Source organism: Engraulis encrasicolus, chromosome 15 (genome assembly GCF_034702125.1).
Source record: "Engraulis encrasicolus isolate BLACKSEA-1 chromosome 15, IST_EnEncr_1.0, whole genome shotgun sequence".
In the NCBI taxonomy this organism is placed as follows: domain Eukaryota; kingdom Metazoa; phylum Chordata; class Actinopteri; order Clupeiformes; family Engraulidae; genus Engraulis; species Engraulis encrasicolus.
The window spans coordinates 1,391,394-1,416,092 of record NC_085871.1 but is presented as its reverse complement, the minus strand read 5'-3'; the positions used below and the strand labels follow the sequence as shown (position 1 = coordinate 1,416,092).

The 24,699-nt window shown below is 40.6% G+C and overlaps 2 protein-coding genes and 1 long non-coding RNA gene across 3 annotated transcripts in view; all 3 read left to right on the top strand.

The window, feature by feature from the left end:
* The first annotated feature begins 1,978 nt into the window (after positions 1 to 1,978).
* LOC134464383 (sphingomyelin synthase-related protein 1-like) lies at positions 1,979 to 12,323 on the top strand. Its single transcript, XM_063217842.1, has 7 exons — positions 1,979 to 2,083; positions 3,003 to 3,227; positions 4,297 to 4,659; positions 5,323 to 5,418; positions 7,737 to 7,854; positions 8,894 to 9,044; positions 11,636 to 12,323. The coding sequence occupies exons 1-7, from the start codon at positions 2,010 to 2,012 to the stop codon at positions 11,938 to 11,940; spliced, it is 1,332 nt and encodes a 443-aa protein (XP_063073912.1). The 5' UTR covers positions 1,979 to 2,009; the 3' UTR covers positions 11,941 to 12,323.
* A 2,881-nt stretch (positions 12,324 to 15,204) lies between these two features.
* LOC134464382 (uncharacterized) lies at positions 15,205 to 18,921 on the top strand. The gene is made up of 4 exons (XR_010037871.1): positions 15,205 to 15,274; positions 15,417 to 15,522; positions 16,442 to 16,547; positions 17,694 to 18,921. It is a non-coding gene; the product is annotated as an uncharacterized LOC134464382 (long non-coding RNA).
* Positions 18,922 to 21,463: 2,542 nt separating this feature from the next.
* Positions 21,464 to 24,699, top strand: part of LOC134463593 (bone morphogenetic protein receptor type-1A-like) — a 29,103-nt gene continuing 25,867 nt past the window's right edge. The window contains exon 1 of the mRNA XM_063216769.1: positions 21,464 to 23,289. The gene's annotated coding sequence lies outside the window, so the exon portion shown is untranslated. The remainder of the gene's footprint in view (positions 23,290 to 24,699) is intronic.

Genomic DNA, 24,699 nt, shown 5'->3' with positions numbered 1-24,699 from the left:
TGTTCCACTTAGGCCTAAGTGGTGTGTGTGTGTGTGTGTGTGTGTGTGTGTGTGTGTGTGTGTGTGTGTGTGTGTGTGTGTGTGTGTGTGTGTGTGTGTGTGTGTGTGTGTGTGTGTGTGTGTGTGTGTTTCTGAGTAGGCTAAATGTGATGACATGCTGTGTTTCCATTTACAGTCCAGTTCCTTTCCCAGGACTGTCACTGTACCAGGTGTTACCATGGAAACATACTGTACTGCTCCGATATTGGGCAAGTACTTTGGAGGTGTATTGGGGTCAATCACTAAAAAAAATCTGATGCCTGTGAACCATCAGTTTTATTTTACTTGAGTCATTATATTTACACATTAATTGTGGTTATCAGATTCAGTTTCATTCATAACCAACACTGGCCTCGTTTACATGATAGGGGCTCTACATTTAATTCAGAAGTAATTCAATTTAATTCCAAATAAGGGCGCAACTACACTGGACAAGGATTTATCAGTAGGATGCCGATTTGTTCTATTGTTTGTTAATAAATATGATCATATTCTGCGCTGAATATCAGTGCAAGTGTGACGGAGGTCATCTTGCACCTGTTCACCCCCCTCGGGGATTGAACGTGCGACCTCGTCAACTACAACGGTCCGGCAATGGGAGACACAGTACGATACCGCTGGGCCAAGAGACTAGTCTCTCGGCCCAACAGTACGAGACTGCATGAGGCTGTCGGAGGGAGGTTTTACCAACGTTCCACGCCAACTCTGCTAGTTAGCCTCCACTCTCCCCCTTAAACCTCACTCCCAATTCGGGTCACGGCACCACTGTGACGGAGGTCATCTTGCACCTATTTACCCCCCTCGGGGATCGAACGTGCGATCTCGTCAACTACAACGGTCCGGCAATGGGAGACACAGTACGATAGGCCTACCGCTGGGCCGAGAGACTAGTCTGTCGGCCTAACGGCACGAGACTGCATGAGGCTATCGGAGGGAGGTTTTACCAACGTTCCACGCCAACTCTGCTGTGGATTGCGGAATTTCTGCCTGTCCGCCCCGGGGGGATTGAGTACAAAAAAGTTCAACTCAAGGCGGAAAATCTGCTTCACGTCATCTGCGGATTTCCAGATTTTCTGTTATCAACATTGGTATCAGATTCACAATTCAGGAGAGCAAGAGAAGAGTTCATCAGTTTTCAAAGCTTTTTTTGTATGTTTTCACAGAACTCAAATAGCATAACACCATAGATTACATTGCGAGTGACAGCTCAGCCGTTACAATGTTGCCTGGTCACTGCTAAAGCGGATCGGCGCTCGGTCTGATCGCTACTGAAAAATTAGGTGGACACGCAACACTGATTGTAAACAGAAATCCGCGTCCAGTGTGATCATGGCCTTAAGCTTAATCCTGCTTTGAAAAAAATCATGTATACACTAAATGAAAGTGCAATGCAAATGTGACGGAGGTCATCTTGCACCTGCTCGTTTCCCTCGGGGTGCGAATGTGCGACCTCATCGACTACAACGGTCTGGGAGACACAGTTGGGCCTACGATACCACTGGACCAAGAGACCAGTCTCGCAGTCTAACGGCATCGACACTGTATGAGGCTTTGGGAGGGAGGTTTACTAACGTTCCACGCCAACTCTGCTAGTTAGCCTCTTTTACACAAACTCAACAGAACTATTCAATTCGGAATTAAAAACATCATGTACACGTGGCCAATGTGTATGTAGAAAATAGGGTCTGCACCTGAACCCAACAATACCCAACTTAACCTTTGTGGGTTGATATATATATGTGTGTGCCAGTTCATGACGAATATAATATGTAATATAGTATAATGTATGTAATATAATATCTATAATCTATAATCTAATAAATATCATGTCTGTGCTTCTCAGTCAAGTACAGTGTGTGTATGAGTCTGTTGTGTAATTCGTACTTTTATCTGAGGCACTGCTTACTCAGCCCAACTGATTAAAGGGAGGACTTTGGAATGGGGATGCTATCAGCTCTACAATAGTCCACATGCCCATCCCAGATACACTCACTAGCGCTGCAGGCAGTTGTGGACATACCACACATGAGCACACAGACACAAGGTAAGTCACGGCACATGTACACAATACATGGCAACTTATGTATGATTTTTTTGTTGCTAGTGAGTAGCCATAAGTGTGAGTTTTTTTTGAAAGTAGGGCCTACCAATTCACTCGTGGATGACATATAGAATAGGTGAACATCTATCACCTGGTCTGTTGAGGTCATACAGCACTACCTAAACCACAACTATATCTCAGTGTGATGAACGTCAATTGAGTGGGCGTCCACTGAATATTTTGTCATACTTTGGACTTACCATTCTCATATGCTTCTTCATGTGTGAATATACATGTAGTTAATGCATCACCTGATGGCAGTATTGTGGTGTCTTTAAAATACCCTCTGCTTCAAATGCTTAGAAGTGACACTGCATTTGGCGTATGTCGACATGTAGATACTTAGGCTTTCACATAATACCAATAAAGGCCATCAGGTGGCACTAGGTACCCTGCTCTTACACAGGGATGCTATTTGGGTAATAACAGAATAATGCAATTTTGACAATGGGTTATTGTTATCTTGAGGACCTGATTTAATCCCAAATTCTCACTGCAATTTTGCATAAGGAATCCCTCATGTATCAGCACTGAATGAATCACAAAGCAGCAGAGTAGCTCTTTGAAGTACTTTTACAGGGGTGATTGATTCTCTACTGTGAATTGATTTGACTTGAACTGGTTGATGGAATATCATGTTAGGGTGCTTAGTGTGTACTGTACTGCATGATAAATAATTGAGAACTCTGTCAGCTTCCTCCATTGCAAGCATAATCAAACGGAGGATTAAATGTGTCAATGCTTGTATTTAAAGTGGAGTTTACAGGGTGGGGATGGAACAGATGAGAAGTCAATGAAGAAACAAAGGTAGCAATTTGTATGAAGCAGTAGGCCTAGCCAGGATTTGTTGTCTTCTTGACAGTGCCATGGCTGAGCAGGCAGAGGGGGATGTGGGCAGCTGGGGAGTAGAGCAGGTGGCCCGCTGGCTGGAAGCAGAGGGCTTCCCTGACTACGTGCCCCTCCTGTGTGACCAACACCGCCTGGACGGGCCGAGCCTGCTGAGCCTGAGGGAGGACGACCTGCGCACTCCTCCGCTGCAGATGACCGTGCTTGGGGACATCAAGCGCCTTATGCTGGCCATGACCAGGTACCACAAATTGAGCAGTAAAAAAATTGAATGAAAGATATAGATTTAAAAACAGATACAAATACAAATTGTTGAAGGTGTGATGATACACCTGGCGACTCTGAGCCATGAATGTGATTTGAGGCATTCGTTTTCATTAGGCTTGCCTACGTAGTTCCATCAATCAATCAAATTAAAATTATTTATATAGCACATTATCATACATAAATGTCATTCACCATTTCACCAAAGGCAGATGAGAATAAAGCTGTTTTTAAAAAAAAACAAAAAAAAACAAGATACTGTTGGGGCAGCTCTAATTTGGACAGGAAGTTGGTTCCAGCATTTTGCAGCATAATGACTAAATGCCATTTCACCCGGTTTAGACCTGACCCTAGGCACAACCAGTGGAGGAGATTCTGAAGACCTAAGACATCTTTAGGATAATATTGCTCAAGTATATTTACAATATACTTCGGGCCTAAGCCATTCATTGACTTATAAACTATCAGAAGAGTTTTAAACACAATTCTAAATCTCACTGGAAGCCAGTGAAATGACCTAAGTACTGGAGTTCAGGGCTGCATGTAGAGCTAATGCATGTGCAAAAATGTATTGCCAACGATTCATCCACAATTTTGAGCTCTGAGAACAAAACAAATTTTGTTATTAGTAGAAAAAAACTGTGAGCTGATGTGATTACCAAAACAGTGTGATAACATGTTAGCAAAGGTGTTATAAGTAAGTTTGTGGTGTAAGTACAACAATTAACAAGAACCCACCACAAACTCGATTCAAATGTTATACAGTTAGCTGATTGTAAGACAAGTCCACAGGTCGACTGGTTACTCAGATATGTTACTTGTGTTGGAAGGAAACTGATTCTTTTTTATTTTACTTTTGCTTTTGACACCTCTGCATGTTAGTTACCAAAAAAACAACAACAATAACAGAAGAAAACCATTTATGTCACTCACTGAAACATTATGGATAAAGAAATAGTTTTGACTGCTACACGGTGTTGTTGTTGTCAGTATTTTGTTTGCAAAGGCTAAGTAACTTCTTAACATTTTAACGTCTTTATATTCAGGTTACAATGCAGACATCCCCTCACTGTCCATGAACTAGGCCTCACACATCACATTGAACACGACATGCAGGGAACCAAATACAGTGCAGTGCAGTGCAATGGGAGACACGAAAGCCATGTCTCTGAGGGCACAGCGTACTCAAGACTACAGCCTTCTTTCCAGAGGAGCTCTGAACAGTGGCACCCGTTTGCCAATGGGAAATGGAGGAACACACGGTTAGACCCGGAATACTGGAAGACGGCACTCAGTGCTGTCTATGCCATGTTTGTTTGTGGAGTTACCGCTTTCGTCATGGTCATTGTTCATGAGCGAGTACCAGACATGCGCACATATCCTCCTCTTCCTGACATCTTCCTGGACAGGTGAGGTACCCAGCCTATTCAGAAAGATACTAAGTGAGCTACTGTTGTGCATTGATACCTCTTAAATCTGTATGCTGGTGTGTCTGAGTTCACTTATGTGTGTTATGTGTTTTTTTTTTAAAGGTGCACTGTGTAGGATGGTGGCCAGAGTTAGGTATGGCATTGGCAACTATGCTGCTCATTTAAACTGTGCTGCCTATTGCGAAATTTGATATTTTTCCTTCCATTTTCGTTATTCCTATGTAATTCATTAATATTTACTAGTATGACCAAAGTACAGTAAGATTTGCAGCTTAAAAAATATTTTTTTTCTGTAAATTCAAAAGGGCGGACCATAGAGAAGATCCCCCTTTTTATGTAGGCCTAGCCTCTGAAAAGCTCAGTTTTCCAAGTCATAATGAATACTTAAAAGTAATGGTGGTGGTATGTAGTGGAAAAGGTAACATTTATGAATGGGCAGCATGAATTCTTTAAATGAACTACTAAAAATATTACACAGTGCACCTTTAAGACTGCTGAGTGAAAACCAGAACATACTTCATAATGAGTCCAACATGCACAGTGTACAACCATGTGTGTCCAGGCCTATGGGAGAGGTTGTACTGTGAACATTGTGGCACACAGCAGGAGCCAAAGTTCCCATGCTATCTGTATCTTCCACAGTGTACCCAGAATTCCGTGGGCTTTTGCCATGGCCGAAGTATGTGGATTAACCCTTGGCATCATGTTCATACTGGTTCTACTTTTACACAAGCACAGGTAGGCCTACAATACATTAACATATCGGAGCAAGGCTTGTGAATATTTCCACTTTGGCTAAGGCATTGTTGCGGGTGTTCTGTTGTGAATATTGAAAGACTCCTTGAGGGCTCTCAGTATAAACCTGCTGGAGTAATAGAATATCTTTCTTTCACAACAGCACAGGCTGTCATGCATAATAACACTGTTGGATCTGGTTTCATGTTACCGTCAATATTTTGTTGACATTAGCTGTAATGATATACTGGTACACAGTGTGGCCAAAAAAGGTCACCACCACAAAAGGTCACACACTCTTATATGTTGTTGGACGGCCTTAACCCATTGACACCTAAGGCACCTGCAAAAAAGGGTGCTGAATGCCTGAGCCCTTTTTTAAAAAAGCTGCCCTCAGCCTATAAAAACCTAAATATCTCAGCTTCTGAAGCACATAAAAATATGCTCTAACGCTAAGATCCTCATCTTTCATTAAATTGTGTTTATTCATCTCAAACAAACAGAGATTTTTAAATAAAGTTGTCTCAAATCACATGCGCCTGAATGTTGCGTAATGCAGCTCCAGGCGCCAGGGCCAATGTTGTGCAATGCAACATCAGGCATCAATGGGTTAAGCTTTGGTTACCCTGCACATCTGATGTTGTATTGTATCGTTTCTGCAGTGTTTATTATTTCCTTCCAGTCTTGTATTAAGTTTTCACCTAAATCTTATGTTGATGATGGTAAGGTCTGAACGGTGTGTAAAGCCTTCTTCAGCATATCCCAAATGTTGAGATCTGGACTCAGTGGTGGACACTGAACCATATTTTCAAAATTGTGTTTATATGGACATTATATATATATAAAAAAGTGTTTATATGGACACATTTAATCTCTTTAAATGAAACTAGTCCATATAAACACGCCTATATTCAGAATAATTAGCCCTGCTTATTCTATGAGCACTTACATGTACTGTAGCTGAACCTACTAGACCTATAACATTGTACTGGTTGTTGATGCCCATGATTTGACACTTCTACATGACCACAGGGTGTCTCTTTTGTTGTTTAATAAATGAGAGAGCACAAGACATATGCACTTTTTTACTCATGGATTGGCTACAGAGTTCAGACCTCAACCCCACTGAGAATCTTTGGGATGTGCTGAAGGCTTTGCCCAGCATTCACATCATCATGAAAATAACATCTTGGTAAAAACAAAATATATATAGCAATAAATACAGACATTGCAGAAGGTTATTGAAACACTGCAACACCTAATGTGTGTGCCATAATCAAAGCTAAAGGAGGTTCAACAATATATAGTAGTGTGTTTGACTTTCTTTTTCTTTTGGTGGTGACTGTTTTTGGCCAGGCTGTGTAGCCTATATACTGCCACTTCTGAAGTGGGACTTGTTTGCATAGTTCAGAGCTGTAACAGTCACAGGCAAAAAATCTGTGCAGGATGTAGTCACAATAATGCGTTAATGATTTACCTGAACTAATGATTTAATTTAGCTGATGACTCATCTTAACGTGTCATTTGAAATATTGATGGTGTTTGAATTGTTGGAAGGAAAAGAAGAAATGCCTCATGATGCGTCAGAGGACATGCTTTTAGAACTTACAGTAGTATGACGTTAGAGATGTTAGAGAGTGAAAATCAATGTGTGTTGTAAGAGAGTACTTTTTATTATTATTATTATTTTTTTTTTTTACAGATTTCACATTTTGTTTCATGGCATTTCTTGATAATTTGGACATTCTCAATTTGAGGTGATGATGGGAGAGTCTTAACTGTCCACTTCACCATGGGCAATGTTTGTATACGTGGGGCAACAAAATGAACTTTTGTCTGTACTCAGTTAATACAATTGTGGCCAGGGCCACTGACAGCTTTTGCCAGGCCTGGGACAAAGTCATCTGAAAGGGCCTCCAATACGATACATGCATTGTATTGGGAACCCAATTGGTCACCCTGTCTCCCTGGGCCTGGGACAACTGACCCCTTTGTTCCCCCCTGCCGTCTTCTCTGATTGTGGGCCTCCACCTTTATCCTGCTCAGTAGGCCTACATGGATGTGTGAAGCTCTGTCGCCTGCATGGGTGCTGCGAGGGGGGTAAGGTGTTACAGATTCTAAGGGCCCGACAGCACTGACAGGGCCCCTGGAAGGATGCTGATAACATTTGTCATTTTGGGGGCCCAAAATATGAATCTTTCATGGGGCCCAACATTTTAAGCGTTGCCCTTGCCTGAACTGTACCAATTAACCCTGTTAGTGCCAACCCAGGCTGTAGGTCCAACTGTGGTCCAAACTGTGATCTTGTGTCTGTGCTGCAGGTCCATTTTATTCCGCCGGTTCTTCTCCCTGACTGGGACAGTCTTTCTCCTGCGCTGTGTCACCATGCTCATCACCTCACTCTCTGTGCCGGGAACGCACCTACAATGCTCAGAGAAGGTAACACTTCACATTCACTTGTAGGAAGAGTGTCTAAAGCTCTCAATGCCTTGATGTATTTTTTTACTTGACTATATTACCTTTGACATTATGGATTTTTTTAATTACAATTATTACTCATGATTTTACCATGTTCATGTTTGTCTGTTTCTGTTTCTTCTGTGTAATGTCATATAAGGTCAGCAAAGTGGTAACATTCAGCAAACTAAATAATGTGAAGCGTGTGACTTTAGATGCAGTCATTTGAGAGGACCAGTGGCATAAAACACAAAGAAAGCTTCAAAGTGATATAAACACTTCAACTGATAAATGACTCTACAATTGAGGGTGTGAATGAGGTTCTCTTATCTTTGAGAGGGCTTTAAGCTCGTTAAGGCTCACCCAGTCATCACCATTCATCATGTACATTCCCAAAAAAGTTGGTAAACTTGGTATTCTGTGAATAAAATCCAAATGCCATTACTGACTGTCATTTTCACAACAGTCAGTCTGTTAATAATAAGATGGAGCATTGTGCAAAGACAACATATCAGCCAAGCAAAATTATTGTTTGACGAAAGCATGTGCCCATTTCAAATTTCAAACAGGCAACAAATCTCAAAAAGTCGGGACAGGGCCAATAAATGCTTTTAAAGTTAGATAAGACTATAGGCAATACAAAGCATGTCACTTGACACTTAATTACATTAACTGATGGCATGATTTAATTCAAAAACACTGTTATTTTGTGTTGGCTAGACATGATTTCATTAGCTCAACTCATAGGTGTCTTCTTGAAGGAATTTTCTATTTTTTTGTTACGCTCAGTATTTGACAGATCCTTACTACAAGCTGGCCATTTTATCATCTTATGGCAGAGCCACACTGTTTGAACACTGTTTGTTGCAGACGTTCATTCTGTTGAATTTTTGCTTGAGGCCTCAACTTACCCTAGAATCGGCTATGCATGCACGCACACACGCATGCCATGCACGCACACACGTTCATTAAATGCCATCCTTTTTTTTGCATAATTTTGCACATTTTGTTTTGTGTACAGATGTATCTTGACACTTGGGGCAAAATTGAGCGAGCCTTGACCATCTGGTTTGGCCTTGGAATGACCCTGACTGGAGTCCACACCTGCGGTGACTACATGTTCAGCGGACACACAGTGGTCCTGACTATGCTCAACTTCTTCATTACAGAGTGTGAGTAGATATGCAACAGCGCCTTCAGTTTGCCTTGAAATGAATATAGCTGAACTGGAGGTTGTATGTCACCTTGTATGCCTGCCAACCTCTTACTACATACAGTATTAAAGGGGGTGATGCAGGTTTAAAGAATTAAAAGATTTTTCATCACTTTCTTGTAAGTAGAACATATTTAAACTATTATCCATAGCACTTGATTTGGTTGGGTACCACAAAACATATTATGATGTGGGAAAGTAGCAGTTATTATTTTCCCATAAAGCAGTGCATGGCATCACATTGGGGTCTGGCGACCCAAGATTCTATAGCCTATCTGCTGAGGCAGTCCCTAATATAACATCCTCACTAAATTATGTTTTAGAAATAAAATCAACGTTAATACATGGACTCTAACACAATGTCAGAAACTTTTCAAATGGTATACATATCTTGAGTGATTTAAGTTTCCATTAACATACAGTGAGTCCAATATGTATTTGATCCCTTGCTGATTTTGCCGGTTTGCCCACTAATAAAGAGATGATCAGTCTATAAATTTATGATAATATGTATTCAAACAAGGAGAGACAGAATATCAAAAAGAAATTCCGGAAAATAACTTAAAATAATATATTTTAATTTATTTGTATTTAATTTAGGCAAATAAGTATTTGACCCCTCTAGCTAAAGAAGATAAAATGCTTTGTGGCAAAGCCCTAGTTGTCTAGCACTGAGGTCAGATGCTTCTTTCAGTTGATGACAATGTTTGTGCATATATTAGAAATTATTTTTGCCCACTTTTCTTTGTAGATTATCTCTAAAACATTAATAGTTGGTGGCTGTAGCTTGGCAAATGGGAGGTTCAGTTCTCTCCATATAATTACTATAGGTTTAATATTTGGAGACTGTCTAGGCCACTTCACAACTTTAATATGCTTCTTATTGAGCCACTCCTTCCTTGCTTTGACTGTATGTTGTGTATTATTGTCATGTTGGGAGATCCAAAAATGTCCCACCCTTCAGTGTAGTGGTGGAGGGAAGGACGTTTGCACTCAGGATTGCACATTACATGTCCCCCTCCATCCATTTGTTAACGATGAGAAGTTGTCCTGTGCCTTGGCCAGACAAACACCCTCAAACCACAATGATACCACTTTCATGCATGGTGGTGAGGAGGGTGTTCTTGGGATCATAGACAGCAGTACTCTTTCTCAAAACACATTGAATTGTGTTAATGCCAAACAGCTTGATTTTGGTTTCATCTGACTGCACCTCCTTATCATATCCTAAACCAGCCTGATGTCTGTTGGCAAACCTCAGGTGGGACTGCACAGGTTCCTTCTGAAGTAGAGGTACCATGTGTGCACTACAGGATTTTAAACCTCTGTGACATTAAGTTCTACCAGTAGTTTTCTCAGTGATTTTGGTCCCAGTAGCTTTGATATCATTGCCTAGTTCATCCCGTACAGCTCTAGGGTGCTTTCTTTCTGTTCTCATGATTATCAAATCCCTACAAAAGGTCAAATCTTGTATAGAACCCCAGACAGGCTGATGGATAGTCATTTTGTATTCCTCACATTTTGGAAGAAATGCATCAACAACTGGGTCATTAATACCCAGTCTCTTTCTTGTGGCTTTGCAGCCCATTTAATCTTTGTTCAGGTCTAAAATCTTGTCCCTGATATCATTTGACCGCTCTTTGGTCTTTCCCATGCTGGTGAGGTTGGAGTGTGACTAATTCACTCATACTATGGACTGATTCTGCTGATTCAATGTGTCTTTTATGCATGTTAGTATGTACAGGTGTCTTTAATTCAGATGACAAATTGATCGGAAGTGCCCATCTGGTCTGTGGGCCCGGAACTGTAATCAGTTGGCAGGGGATCAAATACTTATTTTGCTCGATGAAATGGAAATAAATAAATATATATTCTCTTAAGTTAATTTCTGGATTTTCTTTTTGATATTCTGTCTCTCCATATTATAATACATATTATCATAACATTTATTGATTGATCATGTCTTTGTTAGTAGGCAAACCAACAAAATTAGCAAGGGATCAAATACTTATTGGACTCACTGTAGGTGGTGCTTAACCTGCTCTACCACCTGTAAGTCAGGCAACACAACATCTGTGACACTTTCTTTTTTTACCTTTGAGACAAACTCTTACAATCAAGCAGAAATTAACTGTACTGTACCACATTGGCTTTTAGTACCCCATCAATCACAATATCAAATCACTGCTCTCTGAAGTATGTAGGCATGATTTGCAACTTGATGTTAACATTTAAGTGTATCCTGTATGTCTTATCGGAACATTACTCAGAGTGGCACCTGGTACAAGTTATACAGAGATGGTGAATAATAATTCTTTATCTGATGTTTTAACCTAAGTGACCCTACAGATAAAACTTGTCCTGAAAGGCCATAGTGTAGACATTACACACGCAGAGTTGAAGATCACAGTTGGAAGTAAAAATGGACATGAATTTCAGTGCACTTGTTTGAATTTATTTCTGCCACACAGTCAACACTGTGATTAACAATAATGGCAATTACACCAGTACTTTATGTGATTTTTATGTGCACTCTACTGTATTCTTCAGACACTCCACGAGGCTGGTATTTTGTCCACACTGTGTCCTGGGTGCTAAACCTCTTTGGGATCTTCTTCATCCTGGCTGGTCATGAACACTACTCCATCGATGTGTTCGTGGCCTTCTACCTGACCACTCGTCTGTTCCTCTACTACCACACGTTGGCCAACACACGGGCCTTTCATCGGAGCCGAAGGGCCCGGGTCTGGTTCCCCCTCTTCTCCTTCTTTGAGTGCAACGTGGAGGGTTACGTGCCCAACAGCTACTCCTGGCCTTTCCCCAGACCTCACCTGCTCAAGATCATTATTGGCTGAAAAACACACACACAACAAAAGAACAATACAGGTTAATTTAGCACTATGATGAGATTATGGTCCTAATCTATTCAGACTATATATTCTCAAAGCAGTGTTGAATTTACATTGGATTTGAGGCTCTTTTGTTGTTCATGTTAGCATGCTGTGAGGTGTGTGCAGCGGTCCAATACTTTCAATCGAAAAAGGAGTTGCCATCACACAGAACTTCTATGTACTGTACCATTGGTTGGTAAACAAAATTAATGTATGGGCTTGGCCAATGCTATTTATTTATTTGATATTTATTGATTCTGGGCCAGAAATACTGAGTGTAATGTACTAAAGGGTTCAATATTTAATAAATGTACTGTATCTTAAAGCCCACTAACAAATACATTAAAAAGAAAATAAAAATGCCAAAATGAAAGTGTGGGTGGTTTTCTGAGAGATTACCTCTCTGTTCTGCACATGTGTGTGGTATATACAAAAGTACAGAATATGAGGTACTCATACAGCTATGGTTGGTATACAGTAGCCTATATTAAAGTATATGCCATGTTATTCCGTTTTATCGAAAATTGCTGCAACATGTAAATGCAACAGTAGGCCTAAATGTTATTCATTTATATTTCTGTATAAAAAGAAGACAATCTGCACACTTCAGGTCTATTTTTGTGCAAAGAAGCTTTACTTGACTTGCAAGCTTTCGGTCCTTAGACCTTCATCAGGCAGAGTGCATACAAACAGTGCTTGTGGTTAATATACATCATTATTGGCACCTGTGGTGCAGCACTCTGAGTCAGTGAAGCATTCTGGAAAATGTAGTGAAAGACAAACATGAAACATAAACAGAGAAAAAAAGAACAAGTCCATGCTTTGCAGACATCAGACATTAACCATCATAAAGCAGAGCACAAACAGTTCAAAATTAAATCCATATTTCTTAATATATGAACACACTCATGTCAAAATCCTCGTTTAAACCTGATGGTTGCAATGCATTTAAAGTATATATCCAAAAAAGTTCTCTTTGGCATAATTTCCTGTTGATGTCACCTCCTCTGTGTAGAGTTACTTGCTCTATACCTTGAAATCTAAGGGAAGAAAGAGGGTGTGACAGATCATTAAAATGACAAGCAACAGGATAGTTTTCATCTTTTCTCCTGATGGAGCTCTTATGGTTTCAGAGGACGGGTGGTTTTACCAATGTAAATTTTGTCACATGGACATGTTAACATGTAAACAACATTTTTTTTGTTGCATGTGATTATTCCCCTAATTCCAAACCTTTTACCTGTTCTAGGATGCTTAAAAGTATTTGCTTTCACTGAACTATGGCACTGAGCACAATTTCCACAGGGATAATTCCCTTCCTTGATTGGAGTCAACAGTGTTTGTTTTGGAGGGGGCAAGATGTTAGCTCTGATCAATTTATTGCGAAGGTTTGGTCCTCTTTTGTGAACAAAGAGAGGAGGGTCCTGGAAAAGTTCAGACAGGGCCGGATCTGTGGTTAGAATATGCCAGTGTTTCTCAACAGTTTTTTTTGATAATGTGGGCCTGGGGAGTAATTTATATTAAAAAAAATATAAAATAAAACAGTAAATAAACTTGCTGTGATTAGAGTTACAGGATATAAATTAGTAGGCCAATAGAGATGTCTTGGATTAATGAGGGAAATGGTAAGCTTTTTTTAAAGTTAAAGTGCAAATCGTTGCGGGCTTAATCATTGGGAAAGTACAATAGGGCTGGGATGTATGAGGCAGCTTCTTTACTTCTTTAATAGAGATCCATTTCTTCAGCTATTGGGCTGGGATGTATGAGGCAGCTTCTTTAGTTCTTTAATAGAGATCCATTTCTTCAGCGATTACTTAAAAAAACTGCTTGGCCAAGCCATCCTCGCTTTCTTAGCTTTGAAATTGACCCTGTCTCAAACACTCCCTGGTTTGGCCCTAATTGTCAGCAGCACCAGTTTTGCAGCCCCAAGCTCCCAGACTCCATCTGGCCCTGAATATTTCAACAGACTTTCTTTTGAGCTGGTGCATGGCGCTGTGTGAAAAATACATAATGTGCAGCTGGCTAGTGAAGATAGAGACAGGAAATGAGGAGGAGACAGACAGGTACTAGAGGACAGGACCTGGATGACCAGACTGTACTCGAACCAGACTGGACTTGAACCTGAGTCCTCCTGGCCATCCATGCTCATTCAATGGCATAACACCCTCAATGATGCATTCTTATATGAGGTGTTATTTATACACTATGGCCCTCTAGGGTCTAGGGCAGCAGCAGGGCTATTCAAATAGAGGCCCTGGGGCCAGATGCGGCCCTTGGATGGCAAGGTTCTGGCCCCCCACAAGGTCTGAACAAAATGAAAACGTGTGCTAAATCGAAATCATGTATAATTTGCAATCACTAACACTGGAGGTTGGGAATATCTCTCCTATGCATTCACATGAGAGTGAAATCTTCTCTGAAACAGTCTGATAAAACAACCCTCATAAGACTACTAAGAAATAGAGAAGCGAATATCTGTTCTGTCCTGAAAGTTATCTGCTTATTTTGCACCCTAACCTCCGACACGGTGCTGCTCGCAGTTTTGCAGATTCGATGTTTGCCCCCTTTATTGGACAGAATTTGAAAAGCTGGCCCTCAGTGACTTTATATTGAATGCCCCTGGTCTAGGGGATGGGGCAGGCCTATTGTTTTGTGTTGTACATTCCTATGTCATTACACAATTACTGATTGGATTCATACATTTTCAGAGGAGATGGGAAATGACGGCGCCGTTAAAGGGAGACTAGATTTTTCAAGGTGATTATTCACCTTCAGAAGTCACCAAATGCTTAAATGAGTCATCAACAGGCAAACAGTGATCCTTCCGACAGCTTGACAGCTTCCACGGTTCAATATGTATTTGCCATTCAACAAAACAACACACACACACACACACACACACACACACACACACACACACACACACACACACACACACACACACACACACACACACACACACACACACACACTCACACTCACACGGCACGTTACTATACTACACATTATTATCTACTCTGAAGGATGGGCACCTATTTGCTCAGCTTTCTCAACCGAATTCCTTGAATGAAATGTTATGATTAAGCAAACAGACTTGCGGATGGAACTAATAAGGTCAATCTTGCTTGACGTCCAGAAGTGGAGAATATTTATTTACAGGGTTTGACCAACAGAATGGCAAACATTAGGGCTATTACTTTAAGGAGGAGGGATTGGAGAAAGTATAAATGAGAACGACCGATTGCTGTAAACCAGACGTCACTGCAACAACAGAGCACAGAGATAATCATCAATGATGGTAAGACTACAGTTTCTATCTGAATTAGAGTTGTTACTTTCATGTTCCTAAACAAGCCATGCTATTCCATAATATTACTCACGTATTTAATTCAGTTCCTTCTGTAAGAAAACGCAGAACTTTTATCATTGCTTTCTTACAGGCCACTTTCTTCACACTGTCTGTCTTTCTGTGCGTGGTTGCTATGAGCCATGCACAGTGTTATTTTCAACCGATAATAATCACAGACATATTTAAACCACCAACAGGTAAGCCATTCATTGGTTTCTGTATTTGTGTGTTTTCTAAGCATAAATAAGTAAGTAGGCGAAGAGAATGTGAAAAGCAATTCCTTCACTGTAAAACATTGCAAGCCAGTTAACCCCTTAGCGCAAAGCCTATGTTATAACCGTACTGTCACCAAAATTGTAGACTATGTTTTAATCTGCTCTACTGTCATAGCAATGGTGTTATGATGTAGTTGAGTATTTACAGCAAATAGTGAACAGGCCCACCGGCGACCCCATCTGCAGAGTCTACTCGTAAAAAGATAAGTTGCCCTGCTCCCCTAACTTTGTAAGTTCATTCAACTCAAGGCTTAACTTAACCCAAGTTCTCTAGTTGAGTTAACTTACAGCAGGGCAAATTACTTTTTTAAGCTTAACTGGCTGCAACGTTTTGTAGTGTATTAGTCCATGAGTGTCTGCATTGTGCAGGGTATTCTCCTCTGACTCCTTTGTGTGAGTGCCATGTATTACTTCTCCACATATCTTCAGTATTTCATAAAGTTTGCTTACTCACTCACCTGCCTATGTTAATTAAGTGGTAAACAATAAGATCCTATAGACTACTGTGAATCTATTCATGAAGCCATGAAGCCATGGTACTCTTTTGAGGTAGCTTTATCTCCTCCTCTGAAGGTAACAGATTTGGGTTAGTTACCAAACTTTCATGGAACACCTCCCAGTACATTAAAAATGGTATTCCGTGTAAGTGGTTTAGCACAGAACCCAGGATTAATTTGATGCAGGGTAAATGGTCTTAATTGAAGACTTTTCCATTATTGTGATTGTCTTACAAAACAAAACCCTTGCTTGTTATCATTTGTTCAAAGTTTGCGTTCATAAATTATCGACTGAACATTTTTTACCCTTAATCTCCCTTCTCTGTGTGTGCTTGAACATTAAGGTTGCACAGATCTCCAAGGCAAAATGCATCCATTCGGTTCCAACTGGATGACAGAGGGCTGCTATTCCTGTTCCTGCTCAGAGGATGGCGCTAGCTGCTGTAACCAGTAAGTTACAAAGTGGCAGATTCTGTCAAATATTTTTTAACCCCTTAACACAGAGGCTGTGGTATAATCTTATAGTCACCAAGATAGTAATGACCAAGTCTTGTTCGGTTACCTAAGTCATGGGTGAGCGGTTAGGGCGTCAGACTTGCATCCCAGAGGTTGCTGGTTCGACTCCCGACCCGCCAGGTTGGTGGGGGGAGTAATCAACCAGTGCTCTCCCCCATCCTCCTCCATGACTGAGGTACCCTGAGCATGGTACCGTCCCACCGCACTGCTCCCCATGGGGCGCCACTGAGGGCTGCCCCTTTGCACGGGTGAGGCATAAATGCAATTTCGTTGTGTGCAGTGTGCAGTGAGTGCTGTGTCACAATGACAATGGGAGTTGGAGTTTCCCAATGGGCTTTCACTTCACTTCTAAGACGTTATTGTCATAGCAATGTTGTCATGATGTACTGTAGATGAGTGTTTTCAGCAAGAGTTGGTCTTGGAATAAGAGGCCACAGACAACTGTTATATATGGGATGAAGACTGTGGACGGGAGTATGTGGATGAGTAAATAACAAGGATGGAAATTTAAGTCCATACTGCTCCAGGGACTATCATACAAATAGCTAGAGTGGCTCTAGATACGAGCATGAGCTAAAACTAATGTAACGTAACAAAATGAATAGCAACATAATGTGGTTCCATAAGAAAGAAGCCAAAGTAATTAACTGACCTGATTAATGGGGCTTTGGTTTGGTTGGTGCCAAGGGTCCCCCATGGCCATTGCCATTCTCTTGTGAAAAGAAGTAGCATAATATTATTATTATTATTGCACAATGTATTTGAGGGCAGGTAATTGAATGTGGATACTACCTTACAATGACACTTGTGTACAGCATGTAACTGTTCACTGCATATTGTTATGAGGACCGTATGCATTTCAGGGCAAATAACAAAAACAAGATATGAACACTGTTGTTGACAGGCCAATGGGTGCATGGACTCGTGAATGATTGTTCAAGACATTTTTCTTGGTGGGGCGTACCTCTAAGAGTACCACACTGTTCTTGTACTCAATGTAAGCAATGTAAAACATTTATGAAAAGTGCTCATTAAATGTAATCTGTTGTAATATTTTTTTGTCATTCAATGTCTTCACAGAATCCCTCAGATTGCAAAGAGCCCTTCTAATTGCCGGGTGCTGGTGGACAAAAAGACGTGCACATATAAACTGATGATGAAAACAGATACCTCTGTCACATGCTCTGCCGTTGTTTAAATCAGTTTCTGAATGGGTCTTGGTATGGATTGTGTTCCTTTTCAGATTTTGTGTCAATTTTCATGATTTTATTTGCAACACAACAGTGTTTTTGTTTTCTTAATTATTAATGAATGTGTGTTCTTTTAAATATAAGGGCCTACATCAGGGCTATTCAATTAGAATTTCATCTGGGCCACATTTCGAAACCAAGAACTGCAGTCGGGCCACACATTTTCAGACATCACGACCACTGAAATGACACTTAAAATCAGTAGTCCACAAACAAATTTTAAACATGTTCCTCTAACCTAAAACTTAACCACATTGAATGTGAATGTATAAGACAAGCAGAAGATTCACAAGCAAATAATGTGTAGTACTGCAGTAACAAAACTGAAATGTACACTGCTTCAGTTGGAGGCCATGTCTGGGCCGCATGTGGACTGCATCTGGGCCGCATGTGGCCCTCGGGCCTTCAATTGAATAGCCCTGGCCTACATTAACATGAGCCCCTATATGTGTTTACCCCCTCAACACAGAGCATATAGTTATAACCCTACTGTCACCAAAATTGTAATGGCTATGTTGTAATATGTAATTGTATCAGATGCACTGAAAAGGAAAAGGAAAATGGCACAGAACAATTTTCCGAAAGGACAAATAAACTATCTATCTATCTATCTATCTATCTATCTATCTATCTATCTATCTATCTATCTATCTATCTATCTATCTATCTATCTATCTATCTATTACTTAAGGCTCTTGGTACTGTCATAGCAATGTAGTTATGATGTAGTTGAGTTCAGTAAATAGTGAATAAGTCCGCTGGCGACCTCATCTGCAGTAAGAGACTACAGTTTACATTTGTGTGAAAACCATCAGGAACTCAAATGACTATCACCAGAAAACAAATCCACCAAAAAAATCCATGACGTGGAAATTGTTGAAACATTTGGTTACCCATCTAGGCCTACAGAAAGGAGACATTATGTAATTATAGCCCAATCTCCATGTCTATATGTAAATGCTCAGCTGTTAGAGTCCTTTGCAAATGTACAAATTCTTTCTTTTTTCTATTGTCCAATAAAATTTCAAATCCATGGGCCTAGTAGTCTAACTGGTCCAGAGATGTCTTGTTCTAATTCAAATATTACATTAGTGTTACTCTACATAGCCTATTAGACTAGGAATACCAATAACTCAATAACAATGCTTGTAATATAATAATGCAATAATAACAGTTTAATAAAGGTGCCTACAATTAATAACATGTAAGGGTTTGTTTTTGGTGGGGAGTAGGCCTGGTTTTGATTCTGGGAAGGCAAGCTCGGCGTCCTTTTGTAGCCTAGTTCTGAATAGAAATTTACGCACTGTACCCAAATATAGCCAATGGCCCATTGAACAGCAGGTGGCGCGCAGCCCTTCTTGGTTACTTGTAACCTTTTCAGCCCCTCCCTCATTTTCTTGGCTGTCTACCTTTTTATTTCTGCAAAGTCTCGATTGGTTGGGCTGCACTGATTGGAGAGCCGAAAGAGTTACGCACATAGTGAGAACGTTCGCCCTGTCGGAGGCACCGCCAAGGGGACTATCAAAGCTTTGGGAAAAACAATAACGCTGGATAAGATTCCCAGGAATATTGTTTGGATTTCGATTGGCAGCGTGATTAATGTTTTGGCGATTTTGGCGTGTCTGAAAGCTCAATGACCGCTGTATGACGTTTTCTCCGGAGAGGTAAACGGGAATTCCGGATACTTTGTGCGGGGATGTCTTTCCGGTTGTCGGGGAAAGTTTGTTGATTTCGCTGTAGCGAGGTATTCCAGGAATCATTTACAGGTACGAAAACCCTAAGAGATCAAATTATGTAGCCTGATAGGCGGCCTATATGTAGAGCGTACGCCAATGTTTATTGTGCATTTTGTTGTTGGTTAAAGAAGTTTTTGCCTGGACGACAATGCATGTCTGGCACAATCTGCGGCATGGTTTAAAGTTGTTTGAAGTTGAATCACACCGGTCATGAAATGTGTCTAATGTTGCCCTGCCCGATAGGCCTAGTATATGTGGGGTCACAATAACAACTTCGTTGAAATATTCAGTCTTCAGTAAGTGGTTTAGCACAGAACCCAGGATTAATTTGATGCAGGGTAAATGGTCTTAATTGAAGACTTTTCCATTATTGTGATTGTCTTACAAAACAAAACCCTTGCTTGTTATCATTTGTTCAAAGTTTGCGTTCATAAATTATCGACTGAACATTTTTTACCCTTAATCTCCCTTCTCTGTGTGTGCTTGAACATTAAGGTTGCACAGATCTCCAAGGCAAAATGCATCCATTCGGTTCCAACTGGATGACAGAGGGCTGCTATTCCTGTTCCTGCTCAGAGGATGGCGCTAGCTGCTGTAACCAGTAAGTTACAAAGTGGCAGATTCTGTCAAATATTTTTTAACCCCTTAACACAGAGGCTGTGGTATAATCTTATAGTCACCAAGATAGTAATGACCAAGTCTTGTTCGGTTACCTAAGTCATGGGTGAGCGGTTAGGGCGTCAGACTTGCATCCCAGAGGTTGCTGGTTCGACTCCCGACCCGTCAGGTTGGTGGGGGGAGTAATCAACCAGTGCTCTCCCCCATCCTCCTCCATGACTGAGGTACCCTGAGCATGGTACCGTCCCACCGCACTGCTCCCCATGGGGCGCCACTGAGGGCTGCCCCTTTGCACGGGTGAGGCATAAATGCAATTTCGTTGTGTGCAGTGTGCAGTGAGTGCTGTGTCACAATGACAATGGGAGTTGGAGTTTCCCAATGGGCTTTCACTTCACTTCTAAGACGTTATTGTCATAGCAATGTTGTCATGATGTAGATGAGTGTTTTCAGCAAGAGTTGGTCTTGGAATAAGAGGCCACAGACAACTGTTATATATGGGATGAAGACTGTGGACGGGAGTATGTGGATGAGTAAATAACAAGGATGGAAATTTAAGCCCATACTGCTCCAGGGACTATCATACAAATAGCTAGAGTGGCTCTAGATACGAGCACGAGCTAAAACTAATGTAACGTAACAAAATGAATAGCAACATAATGTGGTTCCATAAGAAAGAAGCCAAAGTAATTAACTGACCTGATTAATGGGGCTTTGGTTTGGTTGGTGCCAAGGGTCCCCCATGGCCATTGCCATTCTCTTGTGAAAAGAAGTAGCCTAATATTATTATTATTATTGCACAATGTATTTGAGGGCAGGTAATTGAATGTGGATACTACCTTACAATGACACTTGTGTACAGCATGTAACTGTTCACTGCATATTGTTATGAGGACCGTATGCTTTTCAGGGCAAATAACAAAAACAAGATATGAACACTGTTGTTGACAGGCCAATGGGTGCATGGACTCGTGAATGATTGTTCAAGACATTTTTCTTGGTGGGGCGTACCTCTAAGAGTACCACACTGTTCTTGTACTCAATGTAAGCAATGTAAAACATTTATGAAAAGTGCTCATTAAATGTAATCTGTTGTAATATTTTTTTGTCATTCAATGTCTTCACAGAATCCCTCAGATTGCAAAGAGCCCTTCTAATTGCCGGGTGCTGGTGGACAAAAAGACGTGCACATATAAACTGATGATGAAAACAGATACCTCTGTCACATGCTCTGCCGTTGTTTAAATCAGTTTCTGAATGGGTCTTGGTATGGATTGTGTTCCTTTTCAGATTTTGTGTCAATTTTCATGATTTTATTTGCAACACAACAGTGTTTTTGTTTTCTTAATTATTAATGAATGTGTGTTCTTTTAAATATAAGGGCCTACATCAGGGCTATTCAATTAGAATTTCATCTGGGCCACATTTCGAAACCAAGAACTGCAGTCGGGCCACACATTTTCAGACATCACGACCACTGAAATGACACTTAAAATCAGTAGTCCACAAACAAATTTTAAACATGTTCCTCTAACCTAAAACTTAACCACATTGAATGTGAATGTATAAGACAAGCAGAAGATTCACAAGCAAATAATGTGTAGTACTGCAGTAACAAAACTGAAATGTACACTGCTTCAGTTGGAGGCCATGTCTGGGCCGCATGTGGACTGCATCTGGGCCGCATGTGGCCCTCGGGCCTTCAATTGAATAGCCCTGGCCTACATTAACATGAGCCCCTATATGTGTTTACCCCCTCAACACAGAGCATATAGTTATAACCCTACTGTCACCAAAATTGTAATGGCTATGTTGTAATATGTAATTGTATCAGATGCACTGAAAAGGAAAAGGAAAATGGCACAGAACAATTTTCCGAAAGGACAAATAAACTATCTATCTATCTATCTATCTATCTATCTATCTATCTATCTATCTATCTATCTATCTATCTATCTATCTATCTATCTATCTATCTATCTATCTATCTATTACTTAAGGCTCTTGGTACTGTCATAGCAATGTAGTTATGATGTAGTTGAGTTCAGTAAATAGTGAATAAGTCCGCTGGCGACCTCATCTGCAGTAAGAGACTACAGTTTACATTTGTGTGAAAACCATCAGGAACTCAAATGACTATCACCAGAAAACAAATCCACCAAAAAAATCCATGACGTGGAAATTGTTGAAACATTTGGTTACCCATCTAGGCCTACAGAAAGGAGACATTATGTAATTATAGCCCAATCTCCATGTCTATATGTAAATGCTCAGCTGTTAGAGTCCTTTGCAAATGTACAAATTCTTTCTTTTTTCTATTGTCCAATAAATTTTCAAATCCATGGGCCTAGTAGTCTAACTGGTCCAGAGATGTCTTGTTCTAATTCAAATATTACATTAGTGTTACTCTACATAGCCTATTAGACTAGGAATACCAATAACTCAATAACAATGCTTGTAATATAATAATGCAATAATAACAGTTTAATAAAGGTGCCTACAATTAATAACATGTAAGGGTTTGTTTTTGGTGGGGAGTAGGCCTGGTTTTGATTCTGGGAAGGCAAGCTCGGCGTCCTTTTGTAGCCTAGTTCTGAATAGAAATTTACGCACTGTACCCAAATATAGCCAATGGCCCATTGAACAGCAGGTGGCGCGCAGCCCTTCTTGGTTACTTGTAACCTTTTCAGCCCCTCCCTCATTTTCTTGGCTGTCTACCTTTTTATTTCTGCAAAGTCTCGATTGGTTGGGCTGCACTGATTGGAGAGCCGAAAGAGTTACGCACATAGTGAGAACGTTCGCCCTGTCGGAGGCACCGCCAAGGGGACTATCAAAGCTTTGGGAAAAACAATAACGCTGGATAAGATTCCCAGGAATATTGTTTGGATTTCGATTGGCAGCGTGATTAATGTTTTGGCGATTTTGGCGTGTCTGAAAGCTCAATGACCGCTGTATGACGTTTTCTCCGGAGAGGTAAACGGGAATTCCGGATACTTTGTGCGGGGATGTCTTTCCGGTTGTCGGGGAAAGTTTGTTGATTTCGCTGTAGCGAGGTATTCCAGGAATCATTTACAGGTACGAAAACCCTAAGAGATCAAATTATGTAGCCTGATAGGCGGCCTATATGTAGAGCGTACGCCAATGTTTATTGTGCATTTTGTTGTTGGTTAAAGAAGTTTTTGCCTGGACGACAATGCATGTCTGGCACAATCTGCGGCATGGTTTAAAGTTGTTTGAAGTTGAATCACACCGGTCATGAAATGTGTCTAATGTTGCCCTGCCCGATAGGCCTAGTATATGTGGGGTCACAATAACAACTTCGTTGAAATATTCAGTCTTCACTGTAGGCTACACATTATTTTCAGACTGACTTCGTTTCCCCATTGGTAGGCCTATTATTTAGAAACCTACCATAGATTATGCTTTCATAGGCCTACCGAAGTTGACAAGATGCAACTTTCAACATGTGGCCAATTTCACCACTGTTTTCAATTCATGCTGTGGCGTAGTAGTAGAAGTAAGTTAGTAGTAGTAGTAATAATAGTGAAAGTCTTAGCTCTTCAGAATCTCTTAAGATTGTGCCTAGGGTCAGATCTTAACAGGGTGAAATGGCATTTAGCCATTATGCTGCAAAATGCTGGAACGAATTCCCTGTCCAAGTTAGAACTGCCCCAACAGTATTAAAAGGAAGTTTAAAACAACTCTATTCTCACCTACCTTTGGTGATAGTTAATTACATATATCTATAACACAATATATATTTTGTTCTTCTCTTTTCTCTATTCTCTACACATTGAATGACATTTATGTATGATAATGTGCTATTTTTGATTGATTGGTTGATTTATTTGATAGTAGTAGTAGTGTATCATGCTGAAAGTGATGTGGGCCTGTTATTCAATAATGTAGGCTATATAAAAGTTGCAGTCCCTTGTGATGAAGGTTTTGTTTTTGTTCATGTTACGTAAGCCTGCCTCTTTTTTGTTTTGGTTTTGTTGTTGTAATACCATTGGAATAGCCTACTAGCACATTGTTTAATAAAGGGTGAATAGCCTCACACCTGTAGCCTATTATAGTGCATGATCTGTATGGGTATTGGTATCAGGCCTAGGTATTACTTTAGGGGTGGGTGGTATCTAGGGCCGGCCCACAATATAATTGTAATGTTATAGGCCTACCATTTCACATGAAATATGACATAAAAATTGCACTTGCAGTATAATTAAGTTATATTTTCAGGGGACCTTGTGGATGTAGGGTCTGTTGTAAAGGTGGCCACCTTCAATATAGGCCTAAAGTGGAGGGGGAAATCCTGGTTTGTGTTTGTGCGGCCCTCTGAGGACTTAAGAAGTGGAAATTGGAAGTGGCCCTCGAATGAAAACGGTTCCCCACCCCTGACTTAGAACGACTTCTTCTTCTTTTTTACAAAACAGTACAGTACATTACACCTAGCTGAGGCTTTTATGCAAAGCGATTGACATTTGC